This window comes from Malus sylvestris, chromosome 4 (assembly GCF_916048215.2).
Source record: "Malus sylvestris chromosome 4, drMalSylv7.2, whole genome shotgun sequence".
NCBI lineage: Eukaryota > Viridiplantae > Streptophyta > Magnoliopsida > Rosales > Rosaceae > Malus > Malus sylvestris.
Genome location: NC_062263.1, coordinates 23,272,989 through 23,299,310, shown reverse-complemented (window position 1 = coordinate 23,299,310; position 26,322 = coordinate 23,272,989). Strand labels below are relative to the sequence as shown.

Sequence of the window (26,322 nt, the reverse complement as noted above, 5' to 3'; positions counted from 1 at the left end):
GAACCATCGTCGAAGTTTACATCGACGATGTTGTCATCAAATCTAAACGCCGACAGACACATCTGGACGATCTCCGACAGGCTTTCCTCTGCATGCGTCGGCACAACCTCAAGATGAATTCTGCCAAGTGTGCCTTCGGCGTATCGGCCGGGAATTTTCTTGGCTTCCTCATGCATCACCGTGGGATTGAAGTCGATGAGAATATGGCCCGCGCAATTATCAATGCCCCACCCCCAACGACGAAGAAACAACTCCAGTCCTTACTCGGACATATCCATTTCCTCCGCCGATTTATTGCCAACTCAGCAGGTAAAATGAAAGCGTTCTCCACGCTTTTGAAACTCAAGGACTCAGATAAATTTGTGTGGGACGACGAGCATCAGGCGGTGTTTACGAAAATCAAAGTCTCTCTCACGAACCCACCTGTCCTGGTTCCTCCTCGGCGCGGTAAGCCTCTTAAGCTCTATATCTCGGCGGCCGAAGAGTCCATCGGGTGCCTCCTTGCGCAAGATAACGACGCCGGACGAGAGCAGGCTATTTTTTATCTCAGCCGCAATCTCAGTCAACCGGAGATCAATTATCCAGCCGTCGAGAAGCTATGCCTGGCCGTGTTTTTCACCGCTTCCAAGCTTCGGCATTATATGCTCCCATCAGTTACCCAAGTCATTGCTCAGACCGACGTCATCCGCTATATGCTCACCCGACCAATCGTAAAGGGCCGCATTGGGAAATGGACCATGGCACTGTCCGAATTTAGCTTGCAGTACATAGCCCAGAAAGCTGTCAAGGGCCAGGCACTGGCTGATTTCCTTGCTCAACATCCCTCCCCATATGGTTTTGGGGGCAACGACGTTGAAATCGGCATGGTTCAAACGCGCGACAACCACTGGACGATGTACTTTGACGGCTCCAGTACGTCATCTTCAGTGGGCGTGGGAATTGTCATTCAATCCCCGAACCACGATCGCTGGTTATTTTCGCTTAAGTTGGATTTCGAATGCACCAACAATCAGGCCGAATACGAAGCCCTAATCGTCGACCTTGGAATTCTTCATGACCTGCGGGCAACCCGCGCCCTCGTCCTCGGCGACTCCGAACTTGTGATTAACCAACTCAATGGTTCCTTTCGTTGCATGAGTTGTACCCTGGCGCCTTACCACATGATCGCCAGCTATTTGGCCGAGTCCTTCGACGGTATTACATTTAAACATATTTCCCGGAGTCATAATACCGACGCAGACGAATTGGCTCAAATTGCCTCCAGCGTACAACTCTTGGGGGGTAAGCTAGGCCGAGAAATACCCGTGTTGCGACAGCTATACCCGGCCTTGGTTAACCAACAAGTCCTCCAGCGCGACAACGTGATACGTACAAGAGTCATGTCCTTACCTTCGTTGTTAGATCGAGACGACCCTGTGGACGTTTGTGCCGTCGAGGCAGTACCAGATGATTGGAGAAAGCCCATTATGCAGTACCTCGATAATCCCAATGGTAAACACGATCGCAAGACAAGAGTTCACGCCACGAACTATGTCATGTATCAGAATGAGTTATACCGAAAAGGCGAAGATGGTTTGTTATTACTATGCCTCGGCCCCCAAGAGAGTGCTCGGGCGATTACAGAAGTCCATGAAGGGGTATGCGGAGCTCATCAATCCGGACGGAAAATGCGATGGCTACTTCGACGGCACGGCTATTTTTGGCCAAGGATACTAAAGGATTGTATCGAGTTTGCACGAGGATGCGTACAGTGCCAAATCCACGGGCCTATACAAAGGGTCCCGACCGAATCATTGCATTCGGTCATAAAGCCATGGCCGTTTAGAGGATGGGCCATGGACGTCATCGGTAAAATCACGCCATCTTCAGGAGCTGCTAAGCACGCATGGATAATAGTCGCAACCGATTACTTTACTAAGTGGGTCGAAGCAAAATCATATGCCGAACTAACATCTAAAGAAGTTTGCGACTTCGTGGAGGAACACATCGTGACCAGATTTGGCGTACCAGAAACGATCATAACTGACAATGGAACAATCTTCACAGCCGAGAGGTTTAAAGAGTATACGGAAAATTTGAAAATTCGGCTCGAACAGTCTACACCGTATTATCCACAGGCGAATGGGCAGGCCGAGGCAAGTGATAAAGTGTTGATCGGCATCCTCGAAAAAATGATAAAAGGAAGGCCTGGCATGTGGCATTTGAAGTTGAACGAGGCATTATGGGCATATCGAACATCGCCCCGATCGGCGATTGCGACAACCCCGTACGCATTAACCTACGGACACGATGCAATGTTACCAGTCGAGTTAAGCATAAATTCGTTGCGATTAATCGAACAAAGTAGTTTGTTTAGCGCCGAATATAATCAGTCCATGAGACAGGAACTCGAAGATTTGGAAGAATCACGACTTGACGCTTATAACTTACTGGTGGCACAAAAACGGATTGCCGAGCGAGCCTATAATCAAAAGGTACGACAGAAAACATTCAGCGAGGGTGAATTAATGTGGCAAACGGTGTTACCCGTAGGACTAAAAGACCCTAGATTCGGCAAGTGGTCGCCAAATTGGGAAGGACCGTTCGTTGTGCATAAAGTATACGGAAAAGGGGCGTATCATCTTAAAGACCAGATCGGTTTGGTTCACAGATTGCCGATCAACGGGAAGTTTTTAAAAAAATACTACCCGGTCACGTGGGAAATGCGGGAATAGAAAATCAATTCATTAATATTGGTAAGCATGTACAAGACGACTGAATTGATCGTTTTTACATCCAAGTGCCTTTAAGGCGAAGAGGGTAGGAGGGTGCCGAGCAGGGCCTTCAACTCCAACCACCGCACATCGGCCATGATAACTTCAGCTTACCGATTCCTCTTGTCCAGCTTCAACCGCTCGACCCATTTTGTGGTCGCCACGTACTCAGTTAGGCAATCCTTTCCGCCTGATTCGAAGTCTTTAGCAAGCTCGGAAGCAATGGCCGACCGACGTTTTGCTAGTTCGGCCATCTGACGGTCGAGCTTGGCTAAGGCGTTTCCTTTTACCCTTAGATCGTCGATTTTCAGACGGAGAGTGTCTTGAACGGCCGTGGCAGCTTGCAGGTCGTGTTCAGCCTTTAGAGCGGTCTGGAAGACACTAAATGTCTCCCGAACCCGCTCCAAGGCAGACGACGCCCGAACGATGGCATCTCCGCTCAGGCGACCGTGGGCTCCAAGGTCGTTCAGACATACGCCAAGCAGATCAAGACCGTTGCGCTCGAGTACTTGCGACGTTGAAAGCGACATGACTTCTTGCAACTGAGTCAGAGCGCTTGGATCGGCAGCTTCAGTAGTAGCGGCCGAAGGACCGGACTCTGCAGTTGTGCTGGAGATGAGGGCTTTTAATTCGACCTCCCACGAAGCCTGCACATACAAATCAGGTTAAGCTTAAAAGAAGTCATGACAAGAATAGCAAGAAGGTTTCGTTTTTTAACCTGCCGAGAGGAGACCTCGGCCATATCTCCAGGATCGTTGCTCGAACCTAAAAAACTCAATGGCCGAGCCCAGTGTCTCAGGATGCTTCTCAGTTCACGCGGCCGATGGAGGTTATCTACGTTTGATGGCCACTGAGGCGGCCAAGAAATATAGATAATGCCCTTCGGCGCGTAGAATTTTCGGTGAAAAGAGTGTACAGGCACCTGACATTTAGTATTTTCTTCGTTTAGAATTCTAAAGTAGAAAAGCAATCAAGGAAAGACGGTAGAAGGTACTTACGAAGGCCGAAGTAACCTCATGCGGAGGAATGTAGAAGCCCTGGTCCTGAGGATGAACGGGCGACTCCGTCGTTGCCTCGGGTTCCTCGGCCGGTCGTTTGCCACGGTCGGCTATGGAGGGGCTGATCGGGACAGCCGCTCCGGATGAGGGAGGGACATCCTGGTCCTGAGAAGGAGCGAGGGGTTCGGCCGCCGCTGTTGGTTCCTCAACCGGACGCTTGCCACGATCAGCCGTGGAGGAGCCGGCTTGAACCGCCATCTCGGACACTGGAGGAGGTTGTCAGCGAGTATGAGGACGATTTGCCAGCGGGACCTCGTCGCTCCCCTCACCCTCTTCCAGAATGAAGACCGGGGGCTTTGGATTTTTAGGGGAAGTTCCCTCGGTCGCAGGAACCGCCCTTTTTGGAACAGGTGCCTCCTCGACAGAAGGAGGCACAACTGGTGTACCGGCCCCAGAAACAGGCCGCGTTTGAACTGTCCCTGCGGCCGGAGCTAGCTGTTTCTCGACCAAGGGTTGGCCGACGGCAGGAGAAGGGGAAACCCTGGGAGTCGTCGCCCCTGAAGTTTGACTGGAGATGACGTGGATCTCCCGTGCGCCCTTCTTTGCCAGCTTTTTTACCCGCTTGGCAGGCGGTGGAGGTTCGACACCCGGCTCGGCCTCTTGGCGAGGCCGTTTGGTCAGCACGGCCCGACCAGCAGTTTTATCCTTCTCAGCCACGACCGATTTTTTCTTGGTCGTAGCCGCGGCAACTGCCTCCACTTTTCTCAGTGGTTGACTACCTGAGAAGAAAAAAACAAATCAGTAAGGCAAATCAATATGCAAAGTTGAAGAAAAAGAAGGGAAATGAACAGTTACCTTGAGTTTGGGGGGCCGAGGCCTTCTTAGGTCAGTCACCGAAGAGTTTGTTCAGCACATCTTCGACCGGAGCACCAAAGAACTCCTAGGTGTAATCTTCCCACCAATCACCGAAGGTGTCAGTGCAAAGGGTTTCTAGGGTGGCCGGTCGAATGCGGAATTTCTGGCAATGCTCTTGGAACTCCCTCGCGACGGTTTTGCACTCATTTTCTGAGGAATGGGGTTCACGTCCACGGCTTAGGACTGTCCGGGAGGAGAGAAGGGGGACCGGGCAGCCTTGGAGATAGCCGAGCTGTCGAGCAAGGAAGTTAGGATGGTACACTTCCCAACCCGCTCGTTTCCCATCGCAGCCGAGAGGAAAGTCGCGAGTGAGCAAAAACGACCCCCAGGACTGACGAAGGTCAGCATCTTCCCCCGCGCCCCATATGGATGTGGGTAGTCTGATGGAGGAGGGATAGTCTCGACGACGACATATCAGGAATTCGTCGTTGGAGAGGTCATTAAGAGCGAAGAGGTACCTAAATACCTCTTCGGCTTGGTGAGAAGGTGTCGGTCGGGAGGCTAGCTGAGGTCCAAGCGCCCCCGTTGGCGAGAAGTCGGCTATGGCCGGCCGAAGGGAGGCGAAGTAAACTTGTACCCAGAGTTAGAAGACCCAGAGGGGACCATTCTGGTGTGGGTCGATCTTGTGAAGGGTTGCCTCGGCCAGGCAGCGGAAGAGATAGGCGAGAATGTTGGAGCTCAGTGACAGGACGTGACCACTAGCCAGGGCCTCGGCTACCGGCATGTTCTCGACCAAGCATTTGTTTGACTTGGTACAACAAATGTACTTGTTGTACCAATAGAGGAGGAAAGTTTCATGTTCTCCTTCTAGCAGGTCCTCCTCTCCTTGGCCGGCGAAATGGAGATAGAGGGTGTTATAATTGAAGAAGTTCTTGTGGAACTTCTGAATGTCTTCCTTCGACGGGATTTAACCTTCACGGTTCAACGTCTCGAAAATCCGTCGGTCAAAAAGCATCTTCAGGTCAATATTCGACGGGTACCCAGAGAAGGCCGCGTCGATAGGGATCCCGGTTGTTGAAGTGCCCAAAATGGCGGTGACATCAAGAATGGTGGGGCCGATGGGACCAAGAGGAAGAACCATGGTGTTGGTGGCTGAGCACCAGAAGCACAAGGCGGCTAGGAGAAGCTCCTTGTCGGGAACGACATCCATTGACGAGAGGAGGATGGCGTCGTAGAGGCCGAGGGCCTTCCATTGCTCGCCGAAGAGCCTTTCCATTCGAACAACCCAGGCTGCCCAGGTTGTGGTCGTCGAGGTCCAGGAACCTTGAGGTTTCGCCGCATCCCATCTCGACCATTCGAACCCTTGGAGCAAAGGTGTTAGGCAGTGCTCCTGGAGGAGGCCAGTAATGGTTGACGGAACTGCCGTCTTGAAAAGAGGGCCCAAGATTTGGTGGGGAGTGCTCATGTCACTTTCAAATCGTATGGTTTTGATCGAGCTCTGATCAAGAATTTTCTGATGCTGTTCACATTCCCTGGAAAGTTTAGAGATGAAGGACGCCATTATAGGAAGGAAGCATGGCGTAAGAAGTTTTCTGGGTTGGGGGATTTGAAGACGAAGACCTGGGAAAGAGAAATGTGCTGAAGAATAAGGGCGAGAAATTTCGGAGTGATTTTGGAAGCGTAAAGTATGAATGAGGGATTTCCGTATTTATAGGATTTTGGCAGGAAGAGCAATCGTTTGAAATTCAAAACAAAGGGCAAAATCGACCGAAGGAATTGCTGATCATGATGAATGTTCAGGAAATGCGGTTGAGAAGACCGAAGGTCTCAGGTTTTGGGGGCGCACGATTGCGTGTGACGGCGAAATTAATGGCGGAAGACGTTTCGACGCCTGCACGATGACAAGTGACTCACGGATTGAGGTAGTGGCTCGCGGATTGAGGTAGTGGTTAAGTTCAGCCATAAGATCATGATGGCAGGACGGTTCAGGCAGCCGCACGCCTTAGACGTCATTATTGGGGTTTGGCCGTGTTGGAGGACGCCACGTGGCGAGTTTGGTTAGCAGGATCAAGATCGTGCAATCATGTTCAATAAACGCGCCTTGGAACTCGGGCACTAGGGTTCTGAGTGGTAGATTCGCTTCTTCAAGGCCGAAACTCGGCCGAAGAATTCAGGCCGAGGACCTCAGAAGCGAGGGGGTAATGTTTGGGCCCAAAATAATAGTTTGGTCCAAAGGTAGGATCATCCTCGGCCCGGGAGGCCGTGCGGCGAGAGGGCCATGGATCGTTCAACCCGTGGGCTTCCAAGCCTAGGTCGGATAGATCATAACGCAAGTCGAGTCCTAGTACAATGAGGAGTCTCGGCGGGATCAGTAACCCAGAAAGCGAATCCGGCTCAGTTAAGGACTAGGTTCACAATCCTAGTGAAGATAGGACTGGTCGAGGTGGTGTTGATCCGGAAAGGAAGACCTAGTCCGAGTAGGATTTTAACTCGGATTCAAGATACAGCGCTATAAATAGGGGAAGCTGTGCGTCAGAGAGAGCCCCCTGCAAATCAATACAAAATTGCCCTGCGCAAACTCTCAACAACTTGAGATCTTTTTCCTTTTTCTTTTTCGCTGACACATCTTCCGTTGGCATCAACAGCACTGTGGAAGCAACCGGTGATACCTTAAGTCGGCATAGATAGCTCTGTCACCGTAGAATTAGTCGTTCTCGCAGTATCTTTCGTTGGCATCAACAGCACTGCGGCGATAGCGGTTGATTACCTATCCAAGTCTCGGTCGAGAAGGGTTTCTAAATCCTTATTGGTCGAGGTCATCTTATTAGCCTTCTCGGCGAAGTGAGGTGTTACAATTATTACATTCGGCACATTGAAAGCCGAATTTGATATTGACCTTCGTAAGAATAGTAACCTTGTCTTCAGGTTCGAGAGCCTAAAAGGCCGAGACATGTTTCTTTCTCGGCTGCAATCGCAAGACGCAGAAGTCAGCCGCGCACCCAACACAACATCAACAAAATTTACTCCTCGGCCGACGAGTTGGCACGCCCCGCAATCACCGAATGACGTAGTTAGCCTTTAGATTACTCGGCCTGTGCGCCACGTAGGCTTTGTAGTTTCTAGGGTCAACAATATTATAATACAGTATGAGCACCAGCCTGTAAGAAACCATAGTCAGAAAATTAACCAACATAAACATGCATTCCAACATACTTATATACATCTTTGTAAGAACCCCAGAGACAAAATCAGCAAAACAGAAGAAAAGATGACTTACACTTTTAAGGTCTACTGCAAGTCTGGGACTTCCCCTTTGTTTATCCTCATTTGCTCATCCAAAACCAAAATTTAGAAAACAAACAGTCTGTAAAATTCAAATTCAAACTCAGCACAAACAGTCTGTAAACACCCTCAATCCCCTAAAATCCCACCATATTTTCAGGTCGACTCTACAAATTCAAAAACCCTCCACATGCAATCCCTAAAACAGATTAAATTGGTTCAAAAGAACCGGTTCTCACAACCACTTCCAAAATCAGCAAAAACAAAATCCAGAAATTGAGAGTTGTTCATCAAAACATTAACTCCCAAAATTTCAAATTATTCTGAGCCGACAAACTTTCCAGAACACTAAGAATCACAGATCGGAGGTACTTACGCGTCATAGGATTTAAGCAAACCCGAATTGAACCATCAAGGAGAGAGCAGCGGAGAGGAATTTTCGAGAGAGAGAGGGGGGGCTTTTAGAGAGGAACCGAAAACACCAATCGAGGGCTTTTTTTTGGTCGGTTGGTCGTCGTCGCCAGCTGAGTCGAGGAGAAGAGTGAGAAGGGAGAACGAAGAAACAGAAAATATAAAATAAATACAGTACATATATGATGGGTATATCAGGACATAATAGGAATTAGAGCAAAACTGGGAGGGTAATATCCGTAGAAAATTGGGAGAAAATTTCTCTTTCAAGATTCTCTTTTTTTTTTTTTTTACCGAGCACTACAAATTAAGCAGCAGTTCATGCCTTGGCAAAAGTAGAAACCAATGGAAGTGAGACTTTGTCAAAACTCTCTGGTTAATAATCAAAATATCCTTTAAACTTTTCTTTCTAAATATTACTCGTAAGCGATCGCATCGATCAGACCCTTGTGTGGTCAAAAGATTAATTAAGAATTGACAAGGTTCTCCTCCCATTTGAAAAATCTCCTCCATTCCTTGTAAGATGTGCGGCATGACGGAGCTCTATTATTTTTTGTCGTTACAGTTGCCATCTCATTTTTGGTAAAAATATTGAATAAAGTTTTTCTTCTATGTGGTCGCATTTCTTCTCTTTTATGCATTTGTGCAAATTCAATTTCGTTAATTAACCTGTTTTGCTCTCTGTCTTAGAACAATGATGGAGCATTAACGTACCAACCGTAAGCTGGTTTTGTTCAAATTCCTGCATGGGTTCATTCTTTTATGCATGAGCACATGCCTCGAATCTACAACACTTCGCAGCCTTACTCTCCTTGGAAATGAATCTGATCGCTTGGCACTGCTAGACTTCAAGAAAAGAATAACAGTTGATCCTTTCAATGTCATGAGCTCGTGGAATCATTCCATCCATTTCTGCAATTGGGTTGGAGTTTCATGCCACCATTCCACCAAAAGAGTCTTGATGTTGAACCTGAAATCAAAAAAGTTGGTAGGCTCCATTTCACCTTCAGTTGGAAATCTTACTTATCTTACTGGAATCAATTTGAGAGACAACAACTTTCATGGGGAAATTCCTCCAGAAATGGGTCGTCTACAAAGCCTACAATATCTCAACCTCTCTCATAATTCCTTTGGTGGGAAAATTCCAACTAATTTGTCGCAATGCATACAACTAAAATTGCTTAATCTGCAAGCCAATCGGATGATGAAGTCCATTCCAAACCAACTCAGTTCATTGTTGAATTTAAAATATCTACGGCTTGATGGTAACAATCTCACTGGAACTATCCCACCTTGGATAGGAAACTTTTCCTTGTTGAGTAGTTTAATACTTGGCAAGAACAATTTTCAAGGAAGCATACCCAATGAGCTTGGGCATATAGCAGGCTTGGAGGTGTTCGTAGTTGAGAAGAATGATCTATCTGGTATGATCCCATCCCCAATCTATAATATTTCTTCCATATCCACTTTTAGTGTTGCTGTCAACCAGTTGAATGGAGAGCTACCAACAAATCTCGGCACTATGCTTCCTAATCTCGTAGACCTTTACTGCGATGTGAACAAATTCACAGGAAATATTCCCATATCATTGTCAAATGCTTCAAGACTTCAGATGCTTGAACTTTCTCAAAATGGTTTCTCTGGGACAGTCCCTGGTGAGAGTCTAGGAAACTTGCATAGCTTAGTTTGGCTAAACTTTTATCGCAATCAGTTAGGAAATAGAAAAGTTGGTGACTTGAATTTTCTTAGTTTCTTGGCTAACTACACTAGTTTGCAGTATTTGAGTCTTTTCGATAATAATTTTGGAGGAGAAATTCCTGGATCCATAGCCAACCTTTCGACCCAACTTAATGTTCTTAGTCTGGGGGAAAATTTTATACATGGGATGGAAACCTTCCTAAGGGAATTGGAAACCTTATAAACTTGACTGCTTTAGTATTAGAAGATAACCAGTTGAGTGGAAGTGTCCCGCATGAAATTGGGAAGCTAGAGAAGTTAGAGGAACTGTATTTGGATTTTAACCAATTTTCTGGGCAGTATACCTCCAAGTCTTGGAAACTGCCAATACCTATTAGATCTTAACCTTTCCAGTAACAACCTTACGGGCACCATACCTAAAATGCTTATGGAGCTTTCAACCCTTTCAAGTTCTCTAGACCTGTCTGACAATTATTTGACTGGTCCGATGCCCTTTGAGGTGGGTGATTTAGTGCATCTTACGGAGCTAAATGTATTAAGAAACAATTTATTAGGTGAAATCCCGAGCACCCTCGGCAGTTGTACTAGTTTGGAACGCTTGTGTTTGCAAGGTAATAAGTTTGAAGGAACAATTCCTCAATCTCTTAAGAATTTGAAAGGCTTGGAAAAACTTGATATTTCAAGCAACAACTTGTCTGGGCCGATTCCTGAATTCATAGGCAAGCTTGGTGCTCTCAAGTATCTCAATCTTTCGTATAATGATTTTGAGGGCGAGTTGCCTAAAGATGGTATTTTTGCAAATGCTAGTGGTGTTTCTATTCTTGGAAATCATAGGCTCTGTGGTGGAATCCCATAATTATATCTACCTTCATGCCCCCCAAAAAAACACCATTCATCTCGAGGACTACATTCCCCAAAAGTAGTCATCCCCATTGCCTGTGTATTTGGAATCATAATTGTTCTATCATGCTTCTGTGTCGCTTGTTCAATGCTGAAAAAGTCAAGAGATAGACTTGCAACTTCACGTTCATATAAGGATTGGAAATCAGGTGTCTCCTACTCACAACTCGTTGAATCAACTAACGGGTTCTCTGCGGATAATCTTATTGGTTTGGGAAGTTTTGGTTCAGTTTATAAAGGGGTAATTCCTAGTGATGGAACAATAGTTGCTGTTAAGGTACTAAACCTTCAACAACAAGGAGCTTCCAAGAGTTTCATAGATGAATGCAAAGCTTTAAGGAGTATAAGGCATCGTAATCTTCTCAAGATCATAACTGCATGCTCGAGCTTTGATAACCAGGGCAAGGACTTCAAAAGTCTAGTTTTCAAGTTCATGGCAAATGGAAGTCTAGACTCAATGTTGTATCCAAGATATGAGGAGGAATCTCCAAGCAAAAGAATGAGTTTTATGCAAAGATTGAACATCGCCATTGATGTTGCTTCTGCGTTAGATTATCTCCACCACCATTGTGAAACGGCCATTGTTCATTGTGATCTAAAGCCGAGCAACGTACTACTTGATGAAGATATGGTAGCCCATGTTGGGGATTTTGGTTTGGCAAGGTTCCTTTTCGAAACATCAAATGATCCCTCATTCAGTCAAACAATGTCATCTCAGCTAAAGGGTTCTATAGGCTACATTCCTCCAGGTATGAGTTTCTGTCATTCTAACTTCCTTTTTATGTTCTTAGTAAATTATTACAAAAAAACAACTAATTAATCTCTATTTATGAAAAATATAGTACTGCCTCTTTTTTTCTTGGAAAATAAATAACATATAAATCTAAAGAATATGTTGTTCTAATAGTCAATTGCATACGACATATTGTATGTCTGTCCTGGCAGAGTACGGCACAGGAGGCCAAGTTTCCATACTTGGAGATGTTTACAGCTATGGGATACTATTGCTGGAAATGTTCACAAGAAAAAGACCTACCGTTGACATGTTTAAAGGCGGTCTAAGCATTTACCAATTTGTAGCCATGGCTTTGCCTGACCATTTCATGGACGTTGTTGACAATTCAATTATCCTCGACCTCGAAACAGATGGTGATATCAACAATGACATAGTGCGAGAATGAACTCCATCCAGATGTAACAATGGTGGCTTAGTGAAAGCAAAGAAATTAAAGGAATGCTTGGTTTCAGTGATGCAGATAGGACTCTCTTGTTGTGCAACATCACCAAGGGAGCGGATGTTGATGGACGTGGTTATTAGAAAAATGAGCGCAATCAGAGACACGTACCTCAAAGTTTAAAAAGACTTGACAAGGACAAAGCATGTTACCCAAAGGAGAAAGGTCATGATCACTCATTAATAATATTTTCCACTATCTACTCACCAAAATTTTCTTCTATTTTTGCTTTCTTTCTCTTGCTATCGCTTTGAATTTTTTCTCGTTGATGTTTGTGGTGTGTTTTACTTATATTTTGAATTTTAATTTGTGTGGTGTTTTTAGAATTTTAATGATTAGTGGTTTTTGTTGGATAAATATTTTTTATGTTCTTTGTTGAATGGCTAACTCTGCAAAAAAGTAGTCACAAACTGCTATCAGCTTTGATAGAATTTTCAAATGGTGTTTGGAGTGTGAGAGAGAAGGTGGATAATGCTGAAATGTCCCACATCGATTGTATCAATGAGAAAATAAGAGTTTAAATATCTTAAACTCACTCCAACTAATACCGGGGCCTTTTGTGATAAAATCATACACCTGACGGATTGTGCAGGTGGTAATTATCAAGTTGGGGACAATATCGGTGTTGTTGGAAGTGGACCCTTGGCCCGTCTCTCTGATAATTCTACAGATACTAAGAAGCAGAAAGTTACGTCAACTTTCTCAAATTCTTTAAAATTAATTTCTAATTGAATACACATGTAATGTTATAAACTTCTTTAAAATCCTAATTGAAGACATCCGGATCTCTAAGGATTTTAATAAACTATCTTAAAATTCTAATTGAATACATCTTGAATTTCAAAGAATCACTTAAAATCTTGATTGAATACCCCTAGATTCATTACAAGAATTAAAATCCCTCAAAATCCTAATTGAATACACCCCCCTAAAACTCCAATGCACAATACATTTTTTTTTTCACGTTTAAAACACGTTATTTTCACATCTCTTTCAATAATACATATAAAATTCATGCATTTTATTCATATTTTTAACATATTATCAATTAAATAAATATTAAAATTAAAAAAATGCCTAAATTTTCAAAGTATTATTTTAGTAAAGTTATACACTTGCTTCACTTACTATACCTTTTACTAATTATGCTTAACTTTTGACTTTTTTATTTTTACCACTTTTGTTACATCCCTACTCGGGTTTCATCACATCTCGAGCTCGACTCCGTTGTAGTACGATATTGTTCACTTTGGGTTCCAACCACGCCCTCACAGTTTTGTTTCTAGAAATTCACACGAGAACTCCTCAGTGGATCATCTATCCTGGGAGAACTCGCTTAACTTCGGAGTTCCTTCGGAATCCGAAGCCAGTGAGCTCCCAAAAGACCTCGTGCTAAAGGAGGTGGACATGTACATATAATGTATAGAGGATCCATTCCCTTGGACGATGTAGGATCGAACAACTTTCACTTTAGTTTTGAGTCCTATTTAAGCATGCCAATTTACCCTCCCACCACAAAAATAAAAAATTATAAGACTAATGAAAAATGCCTCACCAACTTATTTTTATCCAATAATATCTAATGAACGTTTTTTTATTTGTAAGGACAATTACAAATTTTATGAAGAAATAGCTTTAACTTATTTACTATATAGTTACCGCGGTCAAACTAAATTCATTTACGATACTATCACCACAGCTATCTTGATTTTGTTATTATTATTTATAGTAATTCATTAAGCGTTTTTTATTAAATTATATAAAGCCATTTTGATAAAAGTGAAGTAATAAACATAAACACTTTTTAATTTTTACACTACTTGTTAAATTTTGTCAATTGTTCTTGTTTGCTTTATTAATCTGATTATTAAAATTAAAAATAGTGAGAAGTCAGGGTAGGTGAAAATCATCTACCCAATAATAAATAAGAAAAAAAATAACAAAAATGAAATTGTTGTATGAATTTTTAATTGAAACTTAAAAGAAAACAAAACATTAGCCCTATTCGATTCTTTGTGTCATTTGTGCTCTCCTCTCTCATACAGTAGCAGCCCTTCATCCGAGTCCTCTCCAGCTATATTCAGTAAGCATTGGTCCTTTAGCTACTCGTTCTTCCTCTCTTGCTTTCGCGTATGTAGAAACTGCTGCTCAATTTTGAATTTTTTCCGTCTGAAATTTAAATTTCTAGCCGAATGCGCATTCGATTAGCCGTTTTAGGGGCTCCTTTTCTGTTCAATTCATGAATTGTTTCATCTATTTACACAGCCTTTTTAAATATCACAATTTGTTTTCTGTGATGGGAATTGGGCAAAATCGCAAGCGCCCAGAAGCTGAAAGAATAATTAGAAATTAAAAAAGGAAAAAAATATGGATTTTTGTGGGTTTTTCTGTTTTTGTACTAATGGGGCAATGAACTGCTTTTCATTGATGATGAACTTGCACATTTTCTTGAAATTACATTCTTTGTTAGTTCGTAATCTGATGAATTGTTTACAAAAGTAACCCACTTTTATTATTTGGTGTAAGTTTCATGATTTGTGAATATAAACACCCTGCAATTTGATGAAATTGTTGAAATTATGCAGATTTGCATATTGGGTTGGCCTTGAAATTTTTGAATTTGTAGTAGCGTTATCAGTTGATGCAGGAGCATCAAAGGGGTTCTCGAAGCTAAGTGAGTCCGCGAGCCAGATAGTTGGCTAGGGTTGTAGTTAATTTGGGAGTTTTAGAACCCGTTTGGTACTTTATTTGAATCCAAGGTTAAACTCAAAACTATTTATCAAATTCCAACTCAAAAACTTGTTTGGTAAGCCTGTTTTGCAAACAACAACAACAACAACAAAGCCTTTTCCCACTAAGTGGGGTCGGCTATATGAATCCTAGAACGCCATTGCGCTCGGTTTTGTGTCATGTCCTCCGTTAGATCCAAGTACTCAAGTCTTTTCTTAGGGTCTCTTCCAAAGTTTTCCTAGGTCTTCCTCTACCCCTTCGGCCCTGAACCTCTGTCCCGTAGTCACATTTTCGAACCGGAGCGTCAGTAGGCCTTCTTTGCACATGTCCAAACCACCGGAACCGATTTTCTCACATATTTCCTTCAATTTTGGCTACTCCTCTTTTACCTCGGATATCCTCATTCCCCATCTTATCCTTTCTCGTGTGCCCATACATCCCACGAAGCATCCTCATCTCCGCTACACCCATTTTATGTACGTGTTGATGCTTCACCGCCCAACATTCTGTGCCATACAACATCGCTGGCCTTATTGCCGTCCTATAAAATTTTCCCTTGAGCTTCAGTGGCCTACGACGGTCACCCAACACGCCGGATACACTCTTACACTCCATCCATCCAGCATTCTATGGTTGAGATCTCCATCTAATTCTCCGTTCTCTTGCAAGATAGATCCTAGGTAGCGAAAACGGTCACTTTTTGTGATCTTCGCTAGATTGCTCCGGTCATTAGTGTGGATAAGTATATAAATGGATAGAGATAGGAAAGCAAACACAAGCTGTACGTGGTTCACCCAGATTGGCTACGTCCACGGAATAGAGGAGTTCTCATTAATTGTGAAGGGTTTACACAAGTACATAGGTTCAAGCTCTCCTTTAAGGAGTACAAGTGAATGATTTAGTACAAATGACATTAGGAAATATTGTGGGAAAATGATCTCGTAACCACGAAACTTCTAAGTACCGGAGTGTGGTATCGTCTTAACTTTCCTTATCTGTCTCATAGGTAGATGTGGCATCTTCTCTAGAAGTACTCTTCCTCCATCCAGGGGTGGTATCTGTAACTGGTGGAGATGCACAAGGTAATGTATCAATGTCACTTGAAGCTTACTTGTAGTTTCAGGCTTGGTCAAGCGCGATACAAACCATGTAGTAGGAGTCCCCCAAGTCGCCGAGCTAGGGGATCTGCTGAAAGAGGTAACAGACAAGGTAAGCAATCAGAGCTCCGACTGATTGTTCACATTCTCCCTATCTTGCAGGCAGCATGAAGGATAAAGAGAAGAAAAATGAGAAGAGATGATATGGGATACTTTTGCTTTTGAAGAAGTAACTTTCCACAGGCTTATTCTTGAACTGGGCTGGAGGGTTTTCTGGTTTCCTCCAGAGTATAAGGCCGACTGAAGAATTTGAGGGTTAAAACAAGTCCATCAAATCTAGAGTACGTTCGACCCTGTTGATATGGGATACTTTTGCTTTTGACAGAGTAGTGGATGTATCGGCACGTGTGCTGTTACGCTTGTCTCCACATGCTTCCTTGTATCCTTCTCCCTTGCCCTATCTGTTCCTCAGGCAGATGCGGTATCTTCCCTGGAAGCATAAGATGTTGAAGATGAGTACTCGAGAGCAATGCCAAGTAAGTAATCAGGTAAGGGGTTCCAGGCAGTCAGTTCCTGGCTGGAAGCTTGATTCCAAGTGCTGACTGATTGCTCTCTTTCTCCTTGTCTTGCAGGTAAGAACAAGGCCAAAGGAAAAGACAGGGAAAAAGCATGATATGGGATACTCTTGCTTTTAACCCTGATGATATGAGATATTCTTGATCTAGTATAGCTTGTTTACAGAAGTATTATCGGGGGGAAAGAAAGCTGAATATTTCGAAAGGCTTCGTTGGGAGTGCCCTCTCGGATAAGAGGAAGGGTTGAGCATTTTTGCAGGTCTGCCTGTCCGTTGGGGATGGAGGTCGACATATATAGGAGTCTCCCTAACATCAAGTAATAATGCTATTCCTTTACCCTGCTTGGTCATAGCACGGTAGTGGGAGCTGCCAGCTTCACAAGTTTTAACTCTGTCAGAGCACTTTGAAAAAGTGGTCTGTGGTATCTGGAAAGCTGATGTTGCGTGTGAAGATTACAGACAAGCTTTATCCCAGGAGATCCGGCTCTTGAAGTTGGGAAAGTGGTGCCTCTTCGGTTTTCGAACAAGCAATCCTGTCGGGGATCTGGCTCTCGAGATTCGGAGAACGATGCCTCTTCGATTTTTGAGAAAGCAATCCTGCTGGGGGTCTGGCTCTCGAGATTCGGAGAGCGGTGTCTTCGATTTTTGAGAAAGTAATCATGTTGGGAGTCTGGCTCTCGAGATTCGGAGGGCGGTGCCTCTTCGATTTTGGAGCAAGCAATCTTGTTGGGAGTGTTTTCTCGAATGTGAGTAAAGGTTGGGCATGTTTGCTAGTCTACCTTGCCACGAAGCACAGAGGTTGACACAATGGGACTTTCCAATTATCCAGCAGTGGTACTGTTCCTTTACCCTCTCTTCAATTTTTGAGAAAGTAATCATGTTAGGAGTCTGGCTCTCTAGATTCGGAGGGCGGTGCCTCTTCAATTTTGGAGCAAGCAATCTTGTTGGGGGTGTTTTCTCGAATGTGAGTAAAGGTTGGGCATGTTTGCTAGTCTACCTTGCCACGAAGCACAGAGGTTGACACACAGGGACTTTCCAATTATCCAACAGTGGTACTGTTCCTTTACCCTCTCTTCGATTTTTGAGAAAGTAATCATGTTGGGAGTCTGGCTCTCGAGATTCGGAGGGCGATGCCTCTTCGATTTTGGTGCAAGCAATCTTGTTGGGAGTGTTTTCTCAAATGTGAGTAAAGGTTGGGCATGTTTGCTAGTCTACCTTGCCACGAAGCACAGAGGTTGACACACCGGGACTTTCCAATTATCCAGCAGTGGTACTGTTCCTTTACCCTTGTGGGTAATAATATGGTAGCTAGGCCTTCAAAATTTATGTGTCTAAACTTTGTTAGTGTTGTTTCTTTGCTATTCTTTTACCCTTCTTGGTCAGAGCGATGTAGTGAGAGCTGCAAGCTTCACGTGTCTCAACTTTGTCAGAGAACTTTGGCAAAGTTATATGTGATACCCATGAGCTATTGTTGCGTGTGGGAAGTGGGTGATTGAACAGTACGATTCATGTACTTTCTACTTCGCCAGAAATCTTCGACAGAATGCCCATAATTTCCGCAAAGCTGAGTGTGCGTGTGACAGGTGCTGACAAGGCTGGAAAAGTAGTCTCAACTTTGTCAGAGAACTTTGGCAAAGTTATATGTGGTACCCATGAGCTACTGTTGCGTGTGGGAAGTGGGTGATTGAACAGTACGATTCATGTGCTTTCTACTTCGCCAGAAATCTTCGACAGAATGCCCATAATTTCCGCAAAGCTGAGTGCGTGTGACAGGTGCTGACAAGGCTGGAAAAGTAGGTGCCTCTTCGATTTCTGAGATCGGCGCTCGTGGTCTCTGAGCAGCCCAGCTTTTGAGAAAGCAAACCTCTTCGATTTCTGAGATCGGCCCTCGTGGTCTCTGAGCAGCCCAGCTTTTGAGAAAGCAAACCTCTTCGATTTCTGAGATCGGCCTTCGTGGTCTTTGAGCAACCCAGCTTTTGAGAAAGCAAACGCCTCTTCGATTTCTGAGCAGGCGCCTCTTCGATTTCTGAAGCTTCGTCGAGTGCAGATTTTTATAGGGGCTGACATTAAGTTCCAAAGCACACTTGAATATCCACCAGTAGAAGCTCCATTCTTGCACTTCTAAGATCTTGATTTGTCCGACCTCTTCTCTCTTCAACACCTTTGAAAATGTCTGGCCCCTCCGACCGTCGTTTTGACTTGAACCTTGTTGAAGAGGCAGCCCCGCCTTCTCCAGACAACATATGGCGCCCATCCTTCGTCTCCCCTACTGGTCCTCTTACCGTTGGGGATTCCGTGATGAAGAATGATATGACCGCTGCGGTAGTGGCCAGGAACCTTCTCACTCCCAAAGATAACAGACTACTTTCCAAACGGTCTGATGAGTTGGCTGTTAAGGATTCTCTGGCTCTTAGTGTTCAGTGTGCAGGTTCTGTGTCTAATATGGCCCAACGCCTATTTGCTCGAACCCGCCAAGTTGAATCATTGGCTGCTGAAGTGATGAGTCTCAAACAGGAGATTAGAGGGCTCAAGCATGAGAATAAACAGTTGCACCGGCTCGCACATGACTATGCTACAAACATGAAGAGGAAGCTTGACCAGATGAAGGAATATGATGGTCAGGTTTTACTTGATCATCAGAGATTTGTGGGTTTGTTCCAAAGGCATTTATTGCCTTCGTCTTCTAGGGCTGTACCCCGTAATGAAGCTCCAAATGATCAACCTCTGATGCCTCCTCCTTCTAGGGTTCTGTCCAGTACTGAGGCTCCGAATGATCCCCCTCCGGTGCCTTCTCTTTCTGGGGCTCTACCGACTGCTGAGACTTCTCCTAAGCAACCTTTGTGAAGGCTCCCTCTTGTTTGTTTATTTTGACTCAAGTATATGTACATATTTGTAACTTATCGGGGACATCAATAAATAAGCTTTCCTTCATTTCAACGTATTGTGTTAAATCACCAAAGCCTTCTTCGCTAAGTTCTTTGAATTTTCTTTTGTTGAAGCTTGTATGTTGAAGCTTTGTGAGTGGAGCATGTAGGTTGAGGTAGTGTTCCCTTAATTTCCCGAGCGAGGACAACTTCTCGGTTGGAGACTTGGAAAATCCAAGTCACTGAGTGGGATCGGCTATATGAATCTTAGAACGCCATTGTGTTCTGTCCTGTGTCATGTCCTCCGTTAGATCCAAGTACTCTAAGTCTTTTCTTAGGGTCTCTCTCAAAGTTTTCCTAGGTCTTCCTCTACCCCTTCGGCCCTGAACCTCTGTCCCATAGTCGCATCTTCTAATCGGAGCGTCAGTAGGCCTTCTTTGCACATGTCCAAACCACCGTAACCGATTTTCTCTTATCTTTCCTTCAATTTCGGCTACTCCTACTTTACCCCGGATATTCTCATTCCTAATCTTATCCTGTCTCGTGTGCCCACACATCCAACGAAGCATCCTCATCTCCGCTACACCCATTTTGTGTACGTGTTGATGCTTCACCGCCCAACATTCTGTGCCATACAGCATCGCCGGCCTTATTGCCGTCCTATAAAATTTTCCCTTGAGCTTCAGTGGCATACGGCGGTCACACAACACGCCGGATGCACTCTTCCACTTCATCCATCCAGCTTGTATTCTATGGTTGAGATCTCCATCTGATTCTCCGTTCTTTTGCAAGATAGATCCTAGATAACGAAAACGGTCGTTCTTTGGTATTTCTTGATCTCCGATCCTCACCCCTAACTTGTTTTGGCCTCCATTTGCACTGAACTTGCACTCCATATATTCTGTCTTTGATCGGCTTAGGCGAATACCTTTAGATTCCAACACTTCTCTCCAAAGGTTAAGCTTTGCATTTACCCCTTCCTGAGTTTCATCTATCAACACTATATCGTCTGCGAAAAGCATACACCAAGGAATATCATCTTGAATATGTCCTGTTAACTCATCCATTACCAACGCAAAAAGGTAAGGACTTAAGGATGAGCCTTGATGTAATCCTACAGTTATGGGAAAGCTTTCGGTTTGTCCTTCATGAGTTCTTACGGCAGTCTTTGCTCCTTCATACATATCCTGTATAGCTTGGATATATGCTACTCGTACTCCTTTCTTCTCTAAAATCCTCCAAAGAATGTATCTTGGGATCCTATCATACGCTTTTTCCAAATCTATAAAGACCATGTGTAAATCCTTTTTCCCATCTCTATATCTTTCCATCAATCTTCGTAAGAGATAGATTGCCTCCATGGTTGAGCGCCCTGGCATGAACCCGAATTGGTTGTCCGAAACCCGTGTCTCTTGCCTCAATCTATGCTCAATGACTCTCTCCCAAAGCTTCATTGTATGACTCATTAGCTTAATACCCCTATAGTTCATGCAATTTTGTACATCGCCCAAGGTATTGGCTGCAACTAAGCATCCAATTGATTCAAGTAGTTTTGTTCCTACAACTTACTTACAGGCTTCCAAACATGATCATTGGATGAAAGCAATGTTTGAAAAGTTTCAAGCCTTACAAACTATTGGTACTTGGACTCTTGTACCTCCCTCTCCTCATCAGAATATTGTCGGGTGCAAATGAGTTTTTCGTATCAAACGAAAACCTGATGGTACCATTGATCGGTACAAAGCTCGCCTTGTCGCTAAGGGATTTCATCAGTAAGAATGAGTTGATTTTCAAGAAACATTCAGTCCTGTTGCAAAGCCAATCACCATTCGAATTTTGCTAACACTTGCAGTCCAACAAAACTGGTTTCTTAATCAACTGGATATCAGTAATGCCTTTCTTCATGGCACTCTTCAGGAAGAGGTCTTCATGCAGCAACCTTCTGGTTTTATTGATTCGACACAATCATTATATGTCTGCAAGCTTAACAAGTCTCTTTATGGCTTGAAACAGGCTCCTCGGGCCTGGTATGATAAACTTTTTCAGACTCTGATCTTTCTTGCATTTGAAAACTTTAAATTTGATTGCTCTCTCTTTGTTCAACACAAACCCTCTCTGATTATCGTTCTAGTGTATGTTGATGACATCCTAGTGATTGGTCCACATTCATCAGCTTGTCAAGCATTTATTCATCAGCTCAGCAGCCAATTTCCTGTTAAAGATTTGGGCCCTCTTCATTTTTTCCTTGGTCTCAAAGTTCAAAGAACTACTAAGGGTCTCTTTTTATCTCAAGGGAAATATGCTCATGATTTGCTTGTTAAAACTCATATGGATGGTTGCAAACCATGTTCTACTCCACTTGGAATAACTAAGTTGGATCACACTGGTCCCTTACTTGATAATCTATCCGAGTACAGATTTATTGTGGGTGCTTTACAGTATCTCACTTGGACCCGACCAAATATTTCATTTGCTGTAAACCAAGTGTGTCAATTCCTTTAGTGTCCAAGAGAATCACATTTTCAAGCAATCAAACGAATTTTACGTTTTCTGAAAGGTTCAGTTCATCAAGGTCTATGGTTCAAGAAAGGTTCCTTACATCTCACAGCCCTTTCAGATGCCGATTGGGCTGGTTGCATCTTTGATAGACGATCCACCAGTGGTTATTGTGTGTATTTTATGCCTAACTTGATTAGCTGGAGTGCAAAGAAGCAACATACCGTTGCTTGATCGTCCACAGAAGCTGAATATCGTTCTCTTGCCCACACAGCTACAGAATTGACATGGATCTGCAAAATTCTTCACGATCTCAACTTCCCACTTCGACAGGTGCCTCACCTTTGGTGTGACAATGTCTCTGCCATTTATCTGGCATCCTATCCCGTGTTTTATGCTCGAACGAAACATGTCGAGATTGATTACCATTATATAAGAGAACTTGTTTTAGCCAATTTGGTTAAAGTGCAACATGTCAGTACTCATCATCAAATTGCCGATATTCACACCAAGGCACTTCCCAAAGCCAGATTCAAGTTGTTACAGTCCAAGCTTTCTCTCGGGTCTCCTCTGTTTAGCTTGAGGGAGGGTAAAGGGACACCTCACTCTTAGATATTTTCTGTTATGTAACAGCTGTCAATTAGTCACATGTGTTTTGTTGTTAATCACACTGTTAGTGATTAATCTGGGGTCATTAGTAACTAAGCTTATTTGACAAAGTGTATATAAACTCTCATGTACTACTTCCTGATTAAGAAATGAAATATACAGAAAATATTCTTTCTATCTGCATGCACATCAAGGTGAGTCCTAGTATCGAAAAAAAGGTGCACACTCGTCTTTGTTTTGTGGGTGTACATGTTCGGCATGGTTCTGTGTCATGGGTGCTTGGGAGCATGATGTTGTTGATAATTGCAAGTGTACAATATCGTCCAAGTAATATAGTGATAAGTAGAGTGTCGTTCAAACAAGGATCGGATTAACCTAAATTTACTATTGAGATTGACTTCAAACTAAACTTAAATAAAAGATGGATTACAATGACAAATTCAAATATGCAAAGAACCCAAACGAAAGTGAAAATATCAATTGAACAAACACGAAGTAAAAGTGAATGAATTATGAAAAATTAATATATTGAAGCACTAGGACATCAGGTTCCTCATTCTCAATCCCATCTAATCCCGTTATTCATATTAAACTCAAATTATTCCCATGTTGCTAGCAATTATCCCTTGATTCGTCAATATTTCCTTTCAGAATATACTAACTGTGTTTCTAACTATCTACCCATGCTATGTCTAGCCACAGAAGTAGATAATCGAAACCCTTTACGCTAAATGGATAATTTCACAATACTACACAAGTCATAACCAGTATGTCTACTCAATTATGTAATTCATGGTAATTGTTATGAGAAGCAATCTACTAAACTCAACCTGTTAGTCCCAATTTAGTTCTTCACACAAATAATGGCTAGTTATTTGATAACGATAAAGCACAATAACAATTACTCAACATGGAAAACAACCGAGATCAATATGAAATAATAAGAATTAGATGTTCATGATAAGAGTACACCCTAATCCTAGCAAAAGGACTTAGTTCATGATTAAACTAATGACAAACATGGATGAATTCGATGACATAAAGAAACCCAAAACCCCAATTCTGGAACCGTGTGCGATAAACCCCAAAACTGCCACCTTCTGTCAAGAGTCCCCCCACTGGAAGGCTGGAGTATCCGTTATATCTCCCCCCCTTGCGGCTGCTAAAAACCTTTTTCTTTCTATGCCTTTCCTTTTGGTTGCCTAATCCACATGCCGTTTGGACTCTCAAACCTAATTCTTTTTGGGAAAACACATCACCGCATGCTTGCACCGCCTAATTTTATTGGGCTTGCTTTAATGATCCAATTTCCTATATGATGTATTGTTCCATTCTTTGCTCCAGCCCATCAGTCACATCCCATTCGATAATTCTTTGAGTTTCTCTAATTTAAGCTTCCAATTCCCTGCTTTATTCACGAATTATGTTCTCTACAAAAATCGCACAAAAACACATCAAACTCACCAATTTACTATAAAATCATGACTAAGTTATAGGTAAAAGAGTTATCAAATATATATAAAATATCACCCTAACAAATACCCCCAAACCTATCTTTTGCTAGTCCTCGAGCAAAATATAAAACAAAAATAAGAAACTGACTAAAACAAGTCTAACTAAACCCACTTTCGCTGGCAAAACGATTGCACTGAGCATGTGCAACAAGCCTTTAAACCCCTAGGTGTCCCTAGTCGGATGAGTTGTGTCTCCTGAGTTTTTACCAATTACGCTACCCACAAACGCTTTACTGAAAAGCAAAGGTGTTACAGTTATCACTTCCATCAATTAATGAAAACCAATGCATGCCAATCATACTTCCAAAACTAAAGTTATGCCCTCATAAATCAATGCATCACAATGGAAAGTATGAAGCCAACATCCCAAGAACTCGAGCTTAAAAACATCCATACTTGGCGTGTGTACAAATTCGCCTCGACTCTAAGCCTCACTAGATATCACTCTATTTTCTCATAGAACCTAGGCTTTCTCACTGCCCAAAATGCTTTATGTTCCAGTTCCACAGGTAAATGACATGCTTTTCCAAACACCAATCGATATGGAGACATGCCAATTGGAGTCTTGAATGCAGTCCGATACGCTCATAGCGCATCATCCAACTTTGCAGCCCAATCTTTGCGTGAAAGTCCCACGGTCTTCTCTAAAATATTCTTGATCTCTCGATTGGAAATCTCAACCTACCCACTAGTTTGTGGATGATAAGGTGTAGCAACCTTATGTGTGATTCCATATTTCGCCAAAAGAGCATTGAAGTGACGATTACAAAAGTGCTTGCCTCCATCACTAATAATGGCGCGCAGGGTGCCAAAGTGAGTGAAAATATGCTTCCGGAGAAAATGAACAACAACCTTAACATCATTAGTAGGTAAAGCAATTGCTTCAACCCATTTTGAAACATAATCCATAGCTACCAAGATGTATTGATTGCCATAAGATGATGGAAATGGTCCCATGAAGTCAATACCCCAAACATCAAAAAGTTCGACTTTTAGAATATTATTCAACGGCATTTGATGTCTACTTGAGATATTTCCAACACGTTGGCAACGATCACATGTAGAAACAAAAGTATGAGCATCCTTAAACAATGTAGGCCACCAAAAACCAGATTGTAGTACCTTGGCAGCAGTCTTTGTGGCACCAAAATGACCACCACATGCTAGAAAATGGCAATGTTGTAAGATTTCCTCCATCTCGTCATCAGGAACACACCGTCTTATACGTTGATCTGGACAATGCTTCCACAAGTACAGCTCATCCCAATAGTAATGTCTGACTAACGATTTTCTTCTGTTGCCAAGTCAAATCAGGAGGCATGATATCACTAACTAAATAATTGACATAATCTGCATACCAAGGAGTGACTGAAGATTTAATGGTAAAGAGCTGCTCGTCAGGGAATGTTTCGGAGATAGAAACTAAGTCATTATCACCTTCATGATGCATAATTCGAGAAAGATGATCCGCCACCACATTTTCAGACCCATTTTTATCCCGTATCTCTAAATCAAACTCTTGTAGTAACAACACCCATCGAATCAACCGAGGCTTTGCATCTTTCTTGGATAATAAATACTTCAAAGCTGAGTGATTGGTGTAGACAATTACCTTTGAACCAATGAGATAAGAACGGAATTTGTCTAAAGCAAAGACAACGGCTAGAAACTCTTTCTCGGTAGTGGCATAATTCAATTGTGTGCCATTGAGAGTTCGACTAGCATAATAAATCACATGCAGTAGCTTATCTCTCCACTGACCCAAAACTGCTCCAATAGCATAGTCACTTGCATCACACATAATCTCAAAAGGTAATTCTCAATCCGGTGCAACTATCACAGGAGCTGTCGTGAGCTTCATTTTCAACACATTGAACGCCTTAAAACATGATGAATCGAATACAAACTCCGCTTCTTTCAGGAGCAAGTTACACAACGGTTTTGTAATCTTAGAGAAATCCTTAATAAAACGTCGATAAAAACCAGCATGACCAAGAAAACTTCGAACTCCTTTGATGGAAGTGGATGGCGGTAACTTTGAAATTGTCTCAATTTTCGCCTTGTCTACCTCAATGTCGTTGACCGAAACTTTATGACCTAAAACAATCCCTTCTTGCACCATAAAGTGACATTTTTCCCAATTAAGAACTAAATTGGTTTCTTCACATCTTTGCAACACCGAGGACAAATTATCCAGACAAGAATCAAACGATGAGCCAAAAACTGAGAAGTCATCCATGAATACCTCAATACAACGCTCTACCAAGTCAGAAAAAATACTCATCATGCACCTTTGAAAAGTAGCA

General features: G+C 43.1%; 2 protein-coding genes and 1 pseudogene across 2 annotated transcripts in view; all 3 read left to right on the top strand.

Annotated features, from left to right (window-relative positions):
* The first annotated feature begins 203 nt into the window (after positions 1-203).
* Positions 204-2,714, top strand: LOC126618230 (uncharacterized). The gene is made up of 3 exons (XM_050286291.1): positions 204-1,119; positions 1,240-1,572; positions 2,533-2,714. The coding sequence occupies exons 1-3, from the start codon at positions 204-206 to the stop codon at positions 2,712-2,714; spliced, it is 1,431 nt and encodes a 476-aa protein (XP_050142248.1).
* Positions 2,715-9,503: 6,789 nt separating this feature from the next.
* Positions 9,504-12,255, top strand: LOC126618229 (probable LRR receptor-like serine/threonine-protein kinase At3g47570; annotated as a pseudogene).
* A 1,771-nt stretch (positions 12,256-14,026) lies between these two features.
* The window catches only part of LOC126618225 (probable LRR receptor-like serine/threonine-protein kinase At3g47570), a 107,026-nt gene continuing 94,730 nt past the window's right edge, over positions 14,027-26,322 (top strand). The window contains exon 1 of the mRNA XM_050286288.1: positions 14,027-14,215. The gene's annotated coding sequence lies outside the window, so the exon portion shown is untranslated. The remainder of the gene's footprint in view (positions 14,216-26,322) is intronic.

Excerpts from the sequence above, each read along its gene's own strand:
- LOC126618230 (XM_050286291.1), top strand. The coding sequence starts at position 204 with ATGGCCCGCGCAATTATCAATGCCCCACCCCCAACGACGAAGAAACAA. Across the intron at positions 1,120-1,239 it reads TGTGATTAACCAACTCAATG|ACGAATTGGCTCAAATTGCC; the intron begins GTTCCTTTCGTT and ends ATACCGACGCAG. Across the intron at positions 1,573-2,532 it reads ATACCGAAAAGGCGAAGATG|GACTAAAAGACCCTAGATTC; the intron begins GTTTGTTATTAC and ends TGTTACCCGTAG.